Source organism: Drosophila melanogaster, chromosome 2R (genome assembly GCF_000001215.4).
Source record: "Drosophila melanogaster chromosome 2R".
Lineage (NCBI taxonomy): Eukaryota > Metazoa > Arthropoda > Insecta > Diptera > Drosophilidae > Drosophila > Drosophila melanogaster.
Window position 1 is genome coordinate 14981045 of NT_033778.4, and position 15195 is coordinate 14996239.

General features: G+C 41.8%; 3 protein-coding genes, 1 long non-coding RNA gene and 1 other non-coding gene across 7 annotated transcripts; 2 read left to right on the forward strand and 3 right to left on the reverse strand.

The window, feature by feature from the left end:
- The first annotated feature begins 218 nt into the window (after positions 1-218).
- Positions 219-10292, forward strand: pcs (parcas). The gene is made up of 4 exons (NM_137166.5): positions 219-779; positions 8509-8571; positions 8638-8815; positions 8879-10292. The coding sequence occupies exons 1-4, from the start codon at positions 738-740 to the stop codon at positions 10027-10029; spliced, it is 1434 nt and encodes a 477-aa protein (NP_611010.4). The 5' UTR covers positions 219-737; the 3' UTR covers positions 10030-10292.
- On the reverse strand, positions 3283-3364 carry tRNA:Leu-AAG-1-1 (transfer RNA:Leucine-AAG 1-1). Its single transcript has one exon. It is a non-coding gene; the product is annotated as a tRNA-Leu (tRNA).
- Positions 6616-11186, reverse strand: CG7639 (uncharacterized protein). Its single transcript, NM_206116.3, has 5 exons — positions 10992-11186; positions 7891-8434; positions 7718-7829; positions 7099-7657; positions 6616-7039 (listed from the first exon to the last, which is right to left on the reverse strand). Exons 2-5 carry the CDS (start codon positions 8397-8399, stop codon positions 6888-6890), a joined length of 1332 nt encoding a protein of 443 aa, NP_995838.1. The 5' UTR covers positions 8400-8434; positions 10992-11186; the 3' UTR covers positions 6616-6887.
- A 101-nt stretch (positions 11187-11287) lies between these two features.
- CG10265 (uncharacterized protein) lies at positions 11288-12791 on the reverse strand. Of its 2 annotated transcripts, NM_206117.2 has the most exons (3): positions 12468-12791; positions 11911-12384; positions 11288-11857 (listed from the first exon to the last, which is right to left on the reverse strand). In NM_206117.2, exons 1-3 carry the CDS (start codon positions 12705-12707, stop codon positions 11849-11851), a joined length of 723 nt encoding a protein of 240 aa, NP_995839.2. In that variant the 5' UTR covers positions 12708-12791; the 3' UTR covers positions 11288-11848. The 2 variants fall into 2 exon arrangements, with proteins under 2 accessions (NP_995839.2, NP_611012.1); NM_137168.4 differs by having other exon boundaries at positions 11479-12384.
- A 723-nt stretch (positions 12792-13514) lies between these two features.
- lncRNA:CR43830 (long non-coding RNA:CR43830) lies at positions 13515-14151 on the forward strand. Of its 2 annotated transcripts, none has more exons than NR_073877.2 (2): positions 13515-13646; positions 13744-14151. It is a non-coding gene; the product is annotated as a long non-coding RNA:CR43830 (long non-coding RNA). The 2 variants fall into 2 exon arrangements; NR_124553.1 differs by having other exon boundaries at positions 13761-14151.
- The last annotated feature ends 1044 nt before the right edge of the window (positions 14152-15195 follow it).

Consider the following 15195-nt stretch of genomic DNA (forward strand, 5'->3'; position numbering starts at 1 on the left):
CTAATATGTTAACTTAGCATTTTTTTAAATATAAATTGTTACATTATCAAACTGGTGCAATGAAAATCAAACATTTTTTTAATTGTTTATTTTTCTTGAAAATAGTTGGCAACAATGCCAGCGTTGTAATGAAATATACCAATACAATAAAAATACCAAATGTTTATTTCAGCAACTGCTGGTCAGCATTTCACTATCTGGTAACACCGCGCTGCGGTCACACCGAATTCAGCTTCTCATTTCGTCGCGTCTGGACGCGTCTTTAATTTTTAGGATAGTTTAGCCTTTATAAGCGAGTTAATTAAATATCTTAGATGCCCCGAGCGAAGGAGAAGGTGAAAAGCCGCGTGCCCTGTCCACTTGTACCGTTCGTCTTGTTCACACTTAATGTAATCGCCATGTGTCCCTTTCCCTTTTCGCTTTTAACTTCGTTGTGAAACATAAGACGCAAAATGAAATATTTGTTTTAATACTGCTGCTGTACCCGCATAGCAAATTGCCAGTTAAAATTGCCAACACCAATTTACATAATATTATAGAAAAAAACACAGAAAAAAAAAAGAAAAACAAAACACACAAGCAAATTGATAGTCGTGGGATGTGTCTGTGTAGCAACGAGATCAAATAGTGAAATGCAAAAGCGTTTTTCAATTGAAAAGCGGGCTGCAGAAAAGTGAAAATTAACGCGTTTAGCGATATATTTGCATTTGGAACGAATTCAGTGAAAACCAGTAAAAATGTCGAGTGCAGAAGACGGCGAGCTGGATCCCCAAATTCAGGTGATTTTCCTTCGGCAATTTGCCTGCTGTCCTTCCTATTTTCTCCCCCTCTCTCTCTCATTGTATGCCTCTCTCTTTCGTACCTGGCACTGAATGGAACGGTATTTTAATGACAATAACAATATTCAGGCTGCTTTGTTTTTGGTTTGCTTGCTAGTTCTCTCTATCACCTGCTCTTCTTTGCAGTGCAGTTTTTGTTGGTACAGTGCATACCCGATTCGGTGAATTGTGAAGACCGAGGGTATCCACTGTACCAAAGTGATAAATGTGCACCTAGATTTTCATACAAAAATATGTTTACAACTTACAAGCAAAAAACATAGAGCACTGTATTTTGGAAATAGGAAACAGGCGTTTTTGCATTGCATTTCGTTACTCATTTATTGCGTGAACCTTTTTTACGCTTTGTTGGTTTTCAAAAACGATACAACAGCAAAAACCAACACAGAAAATCAATTTACGAGCCATTTAAGCAAATTGCAAGTTTCCTTTTCCGACGAACTATTCAATATGCATTGTAAAACCGAAAACAATACAAAGTGCAGGAAAAAAGGGATCACAAAGGGTGTCAAATAATCCCACGCACTTCCAAGTAAACTGGTTTTTTTTTTCTTTTTACCCGCAACGGATTTGAACTCGGTACCTAAATGAGATTCAAGTGCAACTTGGTTATTGCTCTTTATCTTTCGCCCCTTCTTCTTTGCTCATCTCTTCGCATTTTTGGGAGAGAGGAGGAGGTATGCATACAAATTTAATAAATGGAAATACCAAAGCGCACACGCAAGCCAAAGCAGCAACAACAAAAAACAAACACGCCTTTGTTTCTATTTCGAGTATTTTATATATTATTGTGTAAGCCAGACAATTGAAAAGTGTCTTGAAGCGCAAGTCGCAGTTTTTGCATAAATCAAGATTCATATGCTGCTCATTCAACTGCGCAAAATAGTCGCACACTCGCCTAATAGCCTTAAATGGGCAGGAAATAATACGAGTCTGTAAAAATAAAAACTCAAATCGGATGAGTATAGTGAAAAACACAATGTTTCCAAACCGTGATCAATAGGAGAATATATTTATGTATATGAGTATATAAGTATAAAATGGTTATTCAAGTTAAAAACACCTTTATCCAGGGCGATCAATCGAATGGTACGTCCATTGTGAGAATACCCCCTACATAGACAAAGGAAAATCCCGGTGTAGACCTACAATAATTCCTATTTTTAAATGCAAAACTTAGTGGGAGAGACGCCACACGCGGCGCAAAGTCATTAACAACAATTTGATTTCGAACCCAGAAGACAGACGGCATGTGACTAGATTGGATTCGTCGATAATGTCCGAAAGTACATATGTATAGGTATGGGAAAATGTGTAGGAGATATTCACTTTGTCTATAAACAATCTTTAGTGCGGCTCTATAAACCAAATACAAAACTGTACCGAAACCGGTTAAGAATTCTACGAAAAACCGCATGCTACATTATACAAAAAAACGCGAAATATTTTGCTCCGCCTATTTTTGCCTTCTTTCTCAATGTTTTTATGCTCGACTTCCTCTTTCGACAAGTCGACTTTGTTGTTTTTTTGCCTTCGATTTGCCAATGATTTATCAATGAGCATTTGGCGTTCTTCTTTTTTTTTTATTTTGCGCGTGCAAAATTTCTTATCTAAAGAGATGTTTTCAAGTTGATGACGCCAAACAATAGACAAAGAATAGGCACCGCGTCGATGTCGCAAAGTCTATTTAACCAAAAACGTGTGTCCTAACAGATGTTTTTTGTAAACAATTCCACACGCGTCAGTTAACTTAAAAATATGGTCATTTGCGTGCTACGGATTTGTTTTTCGAGCCCCAAACTTTCTAATCTCATACCAATCCACATCAAAGCGTCACTTATCGATTAGATGATAATTGCTTTATTAAAAAAACAAAGGGGCCTTTTTTTACGATAGAAATTAGTGAGAAAAGCTTTGTAGCAATTTAAAAATAAATTAGTAGCCTTGCCCCATTTGATAATTAGATTAGCAAGGGAAACTTTATGTGCAGGTGAATTTGATAAAAAATTATAAATGACTAATGAAGTCGGCTATCTCTGGTCTCAGTTACGTAAGCAAGGTGAGAGTACGGGTATCGCGAATTAGAGAACTCGATCCAGGCGTCTATGAATCAGAAAATCGTGTCCGAAAAGTGAGTCAACGTCTACTCTATATATGTAAAAATATACCGTAAAGGTGTCTCCCAAAAGTGTATATGATATTCTTTATGCTTATCTTTTATTGCGAATACGAACTTGTGCTTATATCGCAAGATTATTTATGTGCATACAATACAAAGTTCATAACCAGTCCCGATAAAAACTGCATTTAATACTACATAGCACTCTTCATATTTGATGAATAAGTTTGCTCTCATTTATTTATTATTGAGTTTACTTTTTATTTTGTTTGCGCTTCCAAAACAATTACAACTTTCTCTGATCAAAAAAAAAAAAATCTCAAGTGGCAGCGGTGGGATTCGAACCCACGCCTCCGAGGAGACTGGTGCCTTAAACCAGCGCCTTAGACCGCTCGGCCACGCTACCCATAATCATCGCTGGTCATAAGCGCTTCTGATCGCAAGTGCTATATTTATATTTACCATTTTTATAGCAAAAATAACAAAAACAATTGTAGGAAACAATAATAAATACTTAAAAAGCAGCTGGGATTGCACTTTCATAAACAAACTGTCTCTTTCAGAAGGTTTATTTTCTCAATTAACTGGAGGTTTTGTAACCTTTTGGTCGAGTGCAATCCCCCGGGTTTCCTTAACCATCAGTATCATCACCAATTATCATCATCATCATTATCATTATAGTCGATGGCGCACAACACAGTTGCTACTTTCGAAGAGCGGTTACCGCACTCAATTTTCCATGCATTTTCAGCCTTAATGAATTCAGTTTGGATCGGCTTTGTTTTGGTCGTCGGAATTGTTAATGACATTCAATGATTGCGCTTGTTTATGTAGTTGAACTTAGGCAGTCATTTCCTGCTTTATCAAATCAGCAGAGATACGATTTTCAGAGGCAATCTTATCAGTCATGAACTTGTACTTGCATTAACAACTATTAGATTTCTATAGACTCAAAATGAGTTTGGTTGACCTTTGATCTGAATTGCTTGGTCATAAAGAGAAAGTCGAGAATTTGAGTTAGCATAGCAATTGAAAATAATTTGTTCAAAGTGGGTCAGGCACACGAGAGTTCCACACAAAAAAAAAAAAAACATCATATTCAACACAGAAGTTTATCGTTTTATACGAAGTTGACATAACTCTAATTAAAAAAGCAAAAACTTTATGCGGTCAATTGCAATTGTCAAGCTACGTTGACTTAATTTTCGGGTCGTCAGACATTCACTCACGCATCGCCGTTGAGTTTTCTTTTATATAACCATCTTTTTGACCTACCAGCCAAGACTTTCTCAGCAGTTCCACTTTGGTTAGTTTTCCCCTTGGCTTGCGGTTTTTTACATACAATTGTCGCATTATTTTCGGCCGATGACGTCTATTTCCGCTTGAGTTGAATGTCCTACGAGTTCCTGAGGCTTCCTTCTTTTTTTTTTTTTGTTGTTGCGCAAGTCAAGTCGATGTGGGTTTGCATTACAGCTCCTCCATTGCGATTATGCCCAAGTCTGGCCAGGAAAGTGGGGTGGTTCTGGCAGGAGCTGGGGACAAAGCTGTCACCAGCAGATGTAGGTCAGGTCGACCTATTCGGCATCACGCCACCGGCACAAAGGGCAGCTGGCGTCATTGCGGAACTGGCGGAACTGCGAGCGGAACAGGAGGGAGTGTCGTGGCCAAATGGGTGTCCAAAGTAGGGAGTATATTGTGGAAAGTGGCTGGGACAAGCGAATAAGCTTATCCTGGGATATCTAATAATGAGCTTGGCTGCTTTTCATTTTCCTAAGTAATTTAACAATATTTATTTATCTATCAACGCAAATATCTATATATTTCCTAATCTAATTTAGTTATGTCTATTTATGAGCGCTGTTTGCTGAAGACTTACGCCTGTTACTAGCCAAACAATCGCCATCCTCGAATTTCCAAAGAGTGGGCGGCGCCCTCATGTCTGACGAATTGTTTTGGATCCTAACGAGCCGCACTCACGTCATCTTCTTGTTAGCAGTTGCCTAGAGAAGCGACGCTCCTGGCTATAACCTTTCGCATTTGATTGGCTTTATTCATAGTCTGTGACTCAGGTTGAACTCTAGACGCCCTTTAACAGCGCGATTCTGACGAATGCAAAATGAGCGCACATCGCGTGATTTGGTTAAGTTTTTGGGCCAGGCCTCGTTCCATTTGGTTTTGACCCTGTTGTAAGCTTTAAATTGAACGCATAAAATCAATAACTGGAGGAAAGTTCCACTCGCTCATAAAGTTATGTATATTTGCTTGATTCCCGAAAAGTGAAAGATGTTCAATTTTATCGAGAATATTTCGATTCGATTATTCGAATTTTTGCACCCCAATTGCATTTTGAGTGCTTGAAGGCGAAGTTGTGAAAATATTTATTCAATTTGCGTTGTCATTTTAACATTTAATTTATGCACAATACTTTTTGTTTGTTTGATGATAATCAAATATTTTTGCTACCAGCCAGCCACACACAGCTGCCTTGGCGATTAAATATGTTAGCCTTTTTTGCCAGTATTTACAATTGAATCGCATTGCAATAAATGGTTTTTATGATATTTACCCATTGGAGAAGATACGTGCCCTACGGAGGAGCTGGAGTCGATAAAAAATATACTTACACTCTGGGCAGGCATGTTTATGCACCATCTGTCGGAACTTTTTATCTTAAATCTTTTACCTGCATGAAAAACTGCCAAGTGAAGGGCAAACAAGCGAACTTTTCATTAGCCAATCGTTAGGCAAATGCAGCGAAATGCACGAAACAAGTTCCTTGGGCTGCTGAAAATTCCTGGAAAGTTCAAGTGTTGAAGTGTTCATCTGCGCCGGATGCCCAAACTGGTTTTGTTTGTTTACACGAATAACCGGTTTCGGAGTTTCAGAGGTTCGCTCGCACTTGGCTCGGTCTTAAATCAATCTCGATTACAGAGGCAACTCGAGCGTGCCCTTACCAAAAAAAAAAAAAAAAAAAAAAAAACATTCCCCGCCCTCATCATCACATCATATTCATGTCCGGGATGTGGAGAAATGTTTAGCAGCAGCGGACACGATAAAAATCAAACTAGGACAGCGTTAATAAAAGCCGCCATAAAAAAAAAGGGGCAAACACAACGAACAGCATTTATAATTAAAACCAGTTTCTCGACCACAATCTGCCGTGGGTCCCGAACTTAAATTCCAAAAAAGGAAAAAAGAAACCCAAAAGCACAAACAAAACACTGTAACCGCATGCGGCTCACCCATCCATGAACTCCATGCCATCGCCTGTCCACCGTGTCCATGGGATATCCGCAAACGACCAACCTGACATTTCCGAAGGAAAAATGGACTTAAATTTCATTAAACAGATGCATTTTTGCATTTTTAAGTTGGTGCACAAATATGTAGCTAATAAATCAACATTAGATAAGATCGTCGAATTGCATTTTCAGGGTTAAGAAACACTTAAGATTTAACTTTAATGTCTGTATCATTATTTATAGCCTATAAAACGGGTAAATAAAAATCTTATTCAACTTGTAGATGTTAAATTATCAGACTGATTTTAATATCCGAATTAATTGGCCTTTGTTTTTGTCATATTCAACAAAATACATTGCAAAATAAATCGAATATATACCGTGCCCAATTTGTACTTCATAAAAACCTCTCATTCGTTTAAAATTTTTTTTATATTTTGTTTAACCTTTCGTTTTACGTATGTACACGCCTTAGGAACTACTTAAATGATCGCTGGACTACGAATACATTTTCAGAGGAAAATAAAATGCATTGACAAAAATACGAAACAGAATCTGTAAACGCTCGAAACTACGAACAGGGCAGCCATATGTTGTGAATAAGGATTTGTTTCTAACTGGGCTGTTGTGACTCTCATGGCTTTTGCTGGTGCTACATCTAGTTGATGGTTGCGGGGAAAAGGGCATCTAAACGAATTCATAGCCAATGCCAAACTGGAAACCATTCAGGATTCTATCTGTATCCTGATGACGCACTGGCACACAATAGTTGAGTTCGATTCGGGCTCTTTCGGCCAGCTTAACCGCCAGACCCATTCCAAATGCACTACGCATGTTTTCTGCAAAGATATATATTTAAAGACCAGTGGATAGATTGCTTTAGGGTGCATAAACTAACCTGTGCTGAAACTATTGTTGTTGCCAATGTTGTAGAAGAAATGCATTCTAAAGTGGCTGGCCAGGTTTTTGAAGACTCCGGCGAAGGGTAGCGGTGCCCACAGGTGAGCGCCCGTGCACCAGAAAGACTGTGCTCCAATTGGCGTGCTTTCAACTACTGGACCAGCTCCTCCAAATTTAAATCCTCTCAGTGTCAATGGACCACCACAGTAAAATAGCGAGCTAATAGGCAGCTGGGTGGTATTTTTAGTCTCTTTAACGACGCCAACGCGAGCGCAAAACTGGGCCACCAAACCGGCAAACAGTGGCACATTCAACTCTCCGTGGGCAGTGCTGCTGGTGTAGGCGACATTACCGCCCAATCCGCAGTATTCGTTAACTGATTTAAGGTAAATACCGCGTGTGGGGAATACGTTTCCATCCCGATTGTCGTAGACCACGGAGTAGCGCAGCAAAGAGGCCAATTTGGGGCCACAATGATCGCGTATGGCGAAGGGCACTGATTTGTTTAGCAATCCCACGTCTCTGATGGCGTTCTCATACTGCAGCGAGTGCGTCAACTGAAAATTGAAATAAATGGCTAAGAAGTTAAGTTTACTTTGAAGGATTTTTAAACTTACATCCACTCCAACCATCGTATGCGCCGAGAAGTCCACCAAATAGCCTATGTTGGTGGTTTGAAATGAACTTATGTCAAACCGATCGGTTTGCCTAAAAATGCTGAAAGACATTCTGTAAAAGAAGAGCAACTGTTAATTGTAAATTTACATCAATATAGAAAACAGATTCTTACTCAGGCCGATTTTCCTTGAAGCGTGTGTGGAAGAAGGGTTTCCAGAACTTCAGTTGTAGATCATTGGCCCTGGTGCTGCTATAGCTGCCCTGCAGTGAGATGTTCTCGCCACGTCCCAGAATATTGGGGATAGTCAACTCCGTTCGCAGGGAGCCCTCGTTCTGGCCAATCTCGGTGCCCGCCGAACCCATCATGCGCGACATTTCGTTGCCCTTGAAGGTAACCTCGTATCCCTGTGGCGAGGCATCCGCTCCACGGCTAACATCGATGTGCACGCTCACATCCTTGAAGATGCCTAGCTCGTGCAGATATGATTTGGTGGACATGGCCTCCAGCATTAGATCCTGGAAGTTACTGGCCTTAAACAGGCCATCTGCCGCCCTCATCACATAGTCGTTGTGGGTGCGCAGCAATCCGCTGACGTTCACGCGATCCACGCGAGCTGAGATTTTGCTTAGATCGTATTTGGAGTCCTTGGATGCTCCTCCGTCGCGACCCGACTTAGGCATCTTGCTAACTTCGGTGGGCAGGCGTTAAGCAAATACTGAAATGATTGTTTGTTTAAAATTAATATTAAATCTTTATTCTAATTACAAATTCTTCCTTCTTCTTCTTCAGATTGAACTGGAGAATCTCAATAGTGCAACCGATGAGATTAATAAGCTAGAAATCGAGCTAGAGGCAAGTGCCATAGTCATTTAATTAATGATATAAAAGCCTAATAAAATTCCTTCATATTTCGCTTAGGAGGCTAATTCCACCTTTCGCATCCTGTTAAATGAATCTACACGCCGCCTTAAAGTTTCCTCCAAAAAGTTGGGCAACTGCATAGAGAAGGCTAGACCCTACTACGAGGCATTGGACAAGGCACGCGAGGCACAAATCGAATGCCAAAAAGCAGCGGTTAAGTTCCAGCGAGCTAATGGTTAGTAGAAAAAAAATAAATATTGAAAAAAAAAGAGTTAAGAAGTCTTAATTTTTGCTTTAGAAATCCATGCCGCAGCCAAGGAGACGGTGGCGCTTGCTGAGCAGCGTTTTATGTCCAACTCGCACGAATGGCAGTTCGACAATGCCTGGCAGGAGATGCTTAACCATGCTACCCAGAAGGTGATGGATGCCGAAACGCAGAAAGCCGACTGTCATGCTGAGCACCAGAGGCTCACCAAACTTTTTAACGCCGCCGAGCAAAAGCTGCAACAGCTTGAGGATCGTTTTCGTCGTAGCATCAACAAGTCACGCCCGTACTTCGAAGAGAAGCAGGTGTGTCAGGATCAGCTGCAGACACAAAAAAACCGCATTCAGGAGCTGCAGCAGCAGGTGGCCGGTGCTAAGAGCACCTACTCCACGGCCTTACGCAATCTGGAGAGGATCAGTGAGGATATACATAGGCAGAGGGGAGATTTTCCCACTCCACCAGGACCCCGCGAGCCGGGTGTGGGAGCAGAGTTAAACTCTCCGACTTCCAGTGCCTTGCCATCACTGCCCGATTTCCAGCTGGAGCTTGAGAAGTGCGACTATCCCTCCATAGCGGGCAGCCAGATGTCTTTGGGCGCAAAAACTCCCCAAGCAGCTGCCGAAACTGAAGATGAGGAAGATGCCTGCGACTACGATGAAACGGGAGCCGGGGAGCTCAGAGGTGTAGTGGATGAACGCGATTTGGAGGCGCTGCGACAGAAGGTCAAGATCCTGGCGGTGCGTCCCATCGAGGGCGGAGATGGACAGCAGCAGAACGATGTGTGGGAGCATGAACTGAAGGCCACGGTGGACAAGCTGGATCACTTGATGATGCTGAAAGAAACAGCCAAAAGGCAGCAAACGAACCGCTTGAAGTCCACCGAACAGCGACCCGATTCATTGGGCGCCGAGGCCTTGAAACGCCACTGCGATGTGGTCGAGGTGAAGGTCACCTCTTGCGCCACCACAGCCAGCTTGCCAGTCACACCCCATCACCAGCTGAATCACCTTGCACCGCCCACGCCCATTAAGAAGCTGCAACAGCAACTGGCGCCCTTGCCCTCCGTAAACGTTTCCATGCGGGAGTTGCCCCTGTTGGCCAGGTTGTCCAACGAGCTCCTGGATCGCAGCAGTGCTGCTTTCGGCGGAGTGCGCAAGACGCTGCGTAGGCGCTCTCTGGAATAGTGAGCAACTAGGGGGCCAGAGGAGACTTCTTCAGCCAGCCCCATATCAGATTTGTTTATATTAAATGAATAATGAAAAGTAATTGTAAAACGTTGAACGCCGCATTTAAATGTGCACCACTATCGATAAGTCTCTACACCCACAGGATATAAACACCAACTATTTTCGTATAAATGTTGATTACATTCTAATCTATTGTCTCCGTATATGTTTCTCACTGTTAATACTTTAACTATGTAAATGTTTTGTGATTCGAGAGAGCTAAAAAGAAAAGGATTGAATGATATGCAAACAATAAGCAGCTTTAAGTTAATGTTAAAACCCTAAACTAATAAACCCAGGTAGACTCACTAATTTAATTCAAATGGGCACATGCACTAAGTAGTTTAGCCTAAAAATACCACGAAAATGAAACTCTGAATAAAAACAAGTGTCGAAATGTAACGAATTCAATTAGATAATTAAGCCTGAAACTCTCAAAGCTAAATGTAGTGGATTATTAAAAGGAAAATGCAATGCAGTTTTGTTCGGTGCCCGAGAGTTAAGTAAGGAAATGAACTACAAGTATTTGAAATAGAAATAATATTGAAACTTGAAATGAGAATAAAATTGAATTCTAATTCAAATTTATAGGTGTTTTACTGGCGGATTAAATGTATATTAAATTATAAGTGCTTTAGTAGTGGGACGTACCAAGATTGTTAAAAAACATCTGTTTTTTAAGTCTGGGCTTGGTGACCTTTACAGAGAACTAAACTTAAGGTTCGCTGTCAATGATGCAACTGCAGCCGAAATATTGCAAATATTATAAAATTCACCAAACAAAACACAAGCGGTTCTAAAAATTTCAAAATGATGTCATTTTCACTGCATTGAATGCCAAATCTAAGGTGGCAAAATAAATATTCTGTCCCCAAATTATGTAAGCCCGAATTGGCTGCCATCGTCGTCAGCTGACCTACCTTTTAATTGGTACCGCCTCGGCAGGTGGGTGTGCACACGCGAATTTTGGATTTGGATTCGGCAGTGTTTCGAGTACTACAAAATATATATAACGCCGGGCGCAAGCACAAATATTTCCAATTACTTTCGACCGAAACGCGTGCGGCACCAAAAATCAACAAGCTGCTTCTTCTTCTTACACAGTGATGCCAACTTTTCAGCTACATAAATGGACAACATAAAAAAAGCTAGGACTGTTAACATTTTGTATGGAACATGTGATTACCGTCTTCAAAGTATTTAAACGGCATTGTTTGAGTGATATATAGTTTTAATTATTTAATATAGTTCAATACATTTATAAGCTAAATAGCCACCACTAGTGTATAGTCGATATATTAAATCGATAACGTTGTCGCATCAAAAGGTCACACTGCTTGAGCAAAAAAACCAAAATAAAACATTTAAAATTAAGCGATTTGATAATAAAGAGACTCGCTTGCTATTAAAGTTATAAACGCTATCCGGGAATTTATTAATCTCCATTTAAATTAAATAAAGTTATATTGCTAAATCCTCGCCTCCAGAGGCACATTTAATGGCACCATCCTTACACTACGGCGAATACAACTACGATTTTCTTACTTTGGTGCATCTGATGCCCTTGGATTGCAGTTTTCTCATGATGTCCAAGGTCTCTTGATTTTTGGTTGGATTTAGCTCAGTCGTGGCATTCAATTGGGTACTTGCTCGCTTCACCTCCACACCGCATGCTCTGAGTTTGTTTAGGATTTTCTGGGTGCCATCCAATGGAGGAGTTGATTTGCTTGTTATGGTAGGAACTGGTTTCTCGGGCGTCTTGGGAGGTTCTGGTACTTCAGATATCCTTGAAGAGACTGGTATAATAAGCTTCGATGCAGGAGAAAATTTCATGGGTACCAATTGAGATGTTGACTGCGTTGTCCCGGTAGCACGAGATTGCAATGACCTTACAGGATGTACAGGAGCTGGTGGTGCCTCTGGAATCCTTTCCTTTTTCTCCGTGTCCTGCAATCGCTTCAGATCTTCCAGCACAGTGGGCACCAGAATGATGGCCTTTTTCATCTTTACTGCTGGCGGTTGAGGGGAAGTCAAGCAGGCACGGGATCTGCGCTGCTGCTGGGAGGTCAGAATGGTACGTCGGGTGGTGGGAGGGCTACGCGGACGTTTCGCAGGCACCCCTTCCGGTTCCTGAGGCTCCTTGGCGAGCGGCACTACATCCTCCTTTACTATATTTTCCTTGGAATTTGTCTTTGGTATGGTCTGCACGGTGGGCTTGGGATTGGTGTACCAGCGTGGATCCTCCAGCTCTGCCTCCCAATCGATGGCCGTGTTGGTGTTCTTCTTAACCGCCTCCAGGTCGTAGATGTGAATCTGCAAGAAGTGAGTTCAATCAAAAGGATTCTCAGGAAGTTTTCAGGGCAACGCCGGATCATGGAGCTCCCTTAGCTGCCTACCTCCTGTCTGCCATTCACCAGTCTCGTTTCCCGATTGGCATCATCAAATGCCAGCGGTTCGATCGGCGTTACTATGTATTTTACTCCGGGGCAATCGGCTAGGTGGCGTTGGAACGATTGGAGCGTCATAAAGTGGCATTCGCAGCTGCGGCACAGCGTTAGAAGTCGTTTTTGGTCGTCGTATAGAACGTCGCCAAGGCGAATCGTCTTCATGGACTTTATTTTACGCGATCCATTCATTTTTTTTGTAGCCAATTCGCGCCAAGAAGAAAAATGGTATTAAAAAATTATTTCAGTTTGTTTTTGCATTCGTGCAGAGTGGCCAGACGTTGAAACGTAGTAGATGTCAACGATTTTTAGTTGGTACAAAATCTGACATAAAAATACCAAACAGTTGCTATTCATTTTGTTGCGCGCCTAAATTCAAAGCACACAAAAAACCAAATAGGAAAAACACATTACACATTAAAAAAAAAAACATTTAGATATAAGATTTGATAAGGATGACGATATATAAATGGTATAATAAAATGTTTGGAATAATTTAATATAAATATTATATAAATAATTTATGTTTATATGTAGTTTTGCTCAGATTGATAAAAAATAGATGAAAACATACTTTCACTATGTAAAATAGAACGATTTTTTTGTTTACGGTTTTTGGTCCATGAATCGAAAATTACTGGAAAGATTTTATTTGAACTGCTCCTGCTCATTTTTTGCTGCATTAATAGTAACTCTCTGCTTTCTTTTACATTGTCGAATAAGTGGACTAGCGTTTTCTTTGTTCTTTTTCCCGTGTTGGCTTTTGTTTCCTTTGATTAACGCCCATGCAATTGAAATTAAATCGCTTGCAAATGATTCGCAAGCTACCTAAAAAAAAATTGGGCAATCCAAAAAATGACATCGTTTATGCAGCCGGGGACTGCGCCATTTGTAAGCTTGCCATTTTTTCGACCAATGTGATATGGAGCCATATGGAGGGAACATTGTCTGATTTTGACTTCAACTCGAATGTCTGTCTAGTGTGTGTGGAAAACAAATGAAAAGGAAATCCAGCACTTTTTGCGTACCTACATATATATTAAATTTTTTTTTTTTGTTGTTGTAATGTTCCGCATAACGAGCACGGACCATGTCGAACCACGTGCAGCATAATCACCCGGCAGAGCGTAGGTGAGTATCGTTGGCATATTCTTGATATTTTTCAAACTGGCCCACTTTTGGTTGAATTTTCCTGCTATTCTTGCAACTTAATAAGTGAACTTTAAAGAGCCGCATCGCTTACAGCCCGGAAATTGTATGGATCTGTGGGTCGCAGCTCCAGCGGCAATTGGATGAAGTTGCCGATGCTGATGAGGCTGCTCCTGCAGTTGCTATTCCTGCATGCAATTAAGCCAGGGACGAGAGCGAGGCACAACTTGCCACTCTGTGTGTCCCAAAACTGCAAGCTGACCATGCAAATTACGTTGCCCACACTCATACTTGCACACGCTCTGCTACACACACGCATTCCTGTCGCCTCGTTTGGGGGCCTGCGGGGCTCCCCGGCATTTGAGTGATGCACCAAGTCGAGGAAGCGGAGAAGGTGGCCAGCTAGCTGGAACCCCATTGCCGCTGCCACTGCCACTACTACTACTACTACTAACTGCCACTGCCAAAGCTAAGTTAAATGGACCTGCGGTGCACTCGAGCAGCCAGGACGCAAACTACAGTGGATACCGCTTAAAGTATATAACTGTTATTATTTGTATTGTTTATTGTACTGATCCTAAATAGAAGATATTAGCTTCCCTTAAAACGCCTGACTGTGCTGTGATGCTTCTACACAAATTAGACACAATTCGAAACTAGCTTGTTGGCTGCTAACAGTTTGGATATAGCCAGGCACCACTGTACGCCGTGCATGCAGATTGAAGTGCAGACCATGTCAAGGTAGCGGCTGCAGCTTTGGCCAGTAGATTAAATTAAACGTGGCAAAGGAGACGGCGCCAGAAGAGGACGAGCTCCGTGGCTAGGTGGCTCCATGGCTCCATGGCTGCATGGCTCCGTGACTCCGAGGGCTCGCCAGCCAGCCAGCTTGCCAGGAGGAGCAACTGCAGCCATGCGATGGCAATGGCAACGGCAACGACAATGGCAACAACATTAAACGTGTTTACACCATGTCCGACCAGTTGATATGCCAACTGCCCCCCGACCTGTCCTGCACCCCACCACACACACACACACTCACTGGCACACACACACACATAGGGATGCGTAACCAGGCATGAACTGCTCTTGGACAATGAACACATGCCATGGCAGGGCATTACCACCTACCCATCTGTCCGCCCAGCCGCCCACCACCCACCACCCGTCCACTATTGTCCTGCTCTTTGTTTACTGTTTTTCAAGGGGTTTCGCAGCCGAGTGAACTAGCAAAAAAAATGAAAGCAAAGAATCACAATCACTGCATACTTGCAGGTGCAGCTGCTGTCATAATACAATAGAAAAGCTGGCGCTACAATTGCCACAGATGTTGTTGTTGCTGTTGTTGTTGATGTTGGTGTTGTTGCTGTTGCATTGTTGTGGACTGCGAATTAACTAAGGCCACCCCATCACAGTTCTCTTCCCCACTTTTCGCTGGCACTATTTTCAACATCTTGGCCGTGCGACCACGTTTTCGTACAAAAATGTTGCATACTTTCCGCAGCTGCACAACTACATATATGTATATAGTGTG

What these genes read in the sequence shown, in the direction of transcription:
- pcs (NM_137166.5), top strand. Translation starts at nt 738, where the DNA reads ATGTCGAGTGCAGAAGACGGCGAGCTGGATCCCCAAATTCAG. An exon ending in AGCTAGAAATCGAGCTAGAG is followed by an intron (nt 8,572 to 8,637) that starts GCAAGTGCCATA and finishes TATTTCGCTTAG; the next exon opens with GAGGCTAATTCCACCTTTCG. An exon ending in TAAGTTCCAGCGAGCTAATG is followed by an intron (nt 8,816 to 8,878) that starts GTTAGTAGAAAA and finishes TTTTTGCTTTAG; the next exon opens with AAATCCATGCCGCAGCCAAG.
- CG7639 (NM_206116.3), bottom strand. Translation starts at nt 8,399, where the DNA reads ATGCCTAAGTCGGGTCGCGACGGAGGAGCATCCAAGGACTCCAAATAC. An exon ending in TTCAAGGAAAATCGGCCTGA is followed by an intron (nt 7,830 to 7,890) that starts GTAAGAATCTGT and finishes CTTCTTTTACAG; the next exon opens with AATGTCTTTCAGCATTTTTA. An exon ending in ATACGATGGTTGGAGTGGAT is followed by an intron (nt 7,658 to 7,717) that starts GTAAGTTTAAAA and finishes TTCAATTTTCAG; the next exon opens with TTGACGCACTCGCTGCAGTA.
- CG10265 (NM_137168.4), bottom strand. Translation starts at nt 12,707, where the DNA reads ATGAATGGATCGCGTAAAATAAAGTCCATGAAGACGATTCGCCTTGGC. An exon ending in TGGTGAATGGCAGACAGGAG is followed by an intron (nt 12,385 to 12,467) that starts GTAGGCAGCTAA and finishes CACTTCTTGCAG; the next exon opens with ATTCACATCTACGACCTGGA.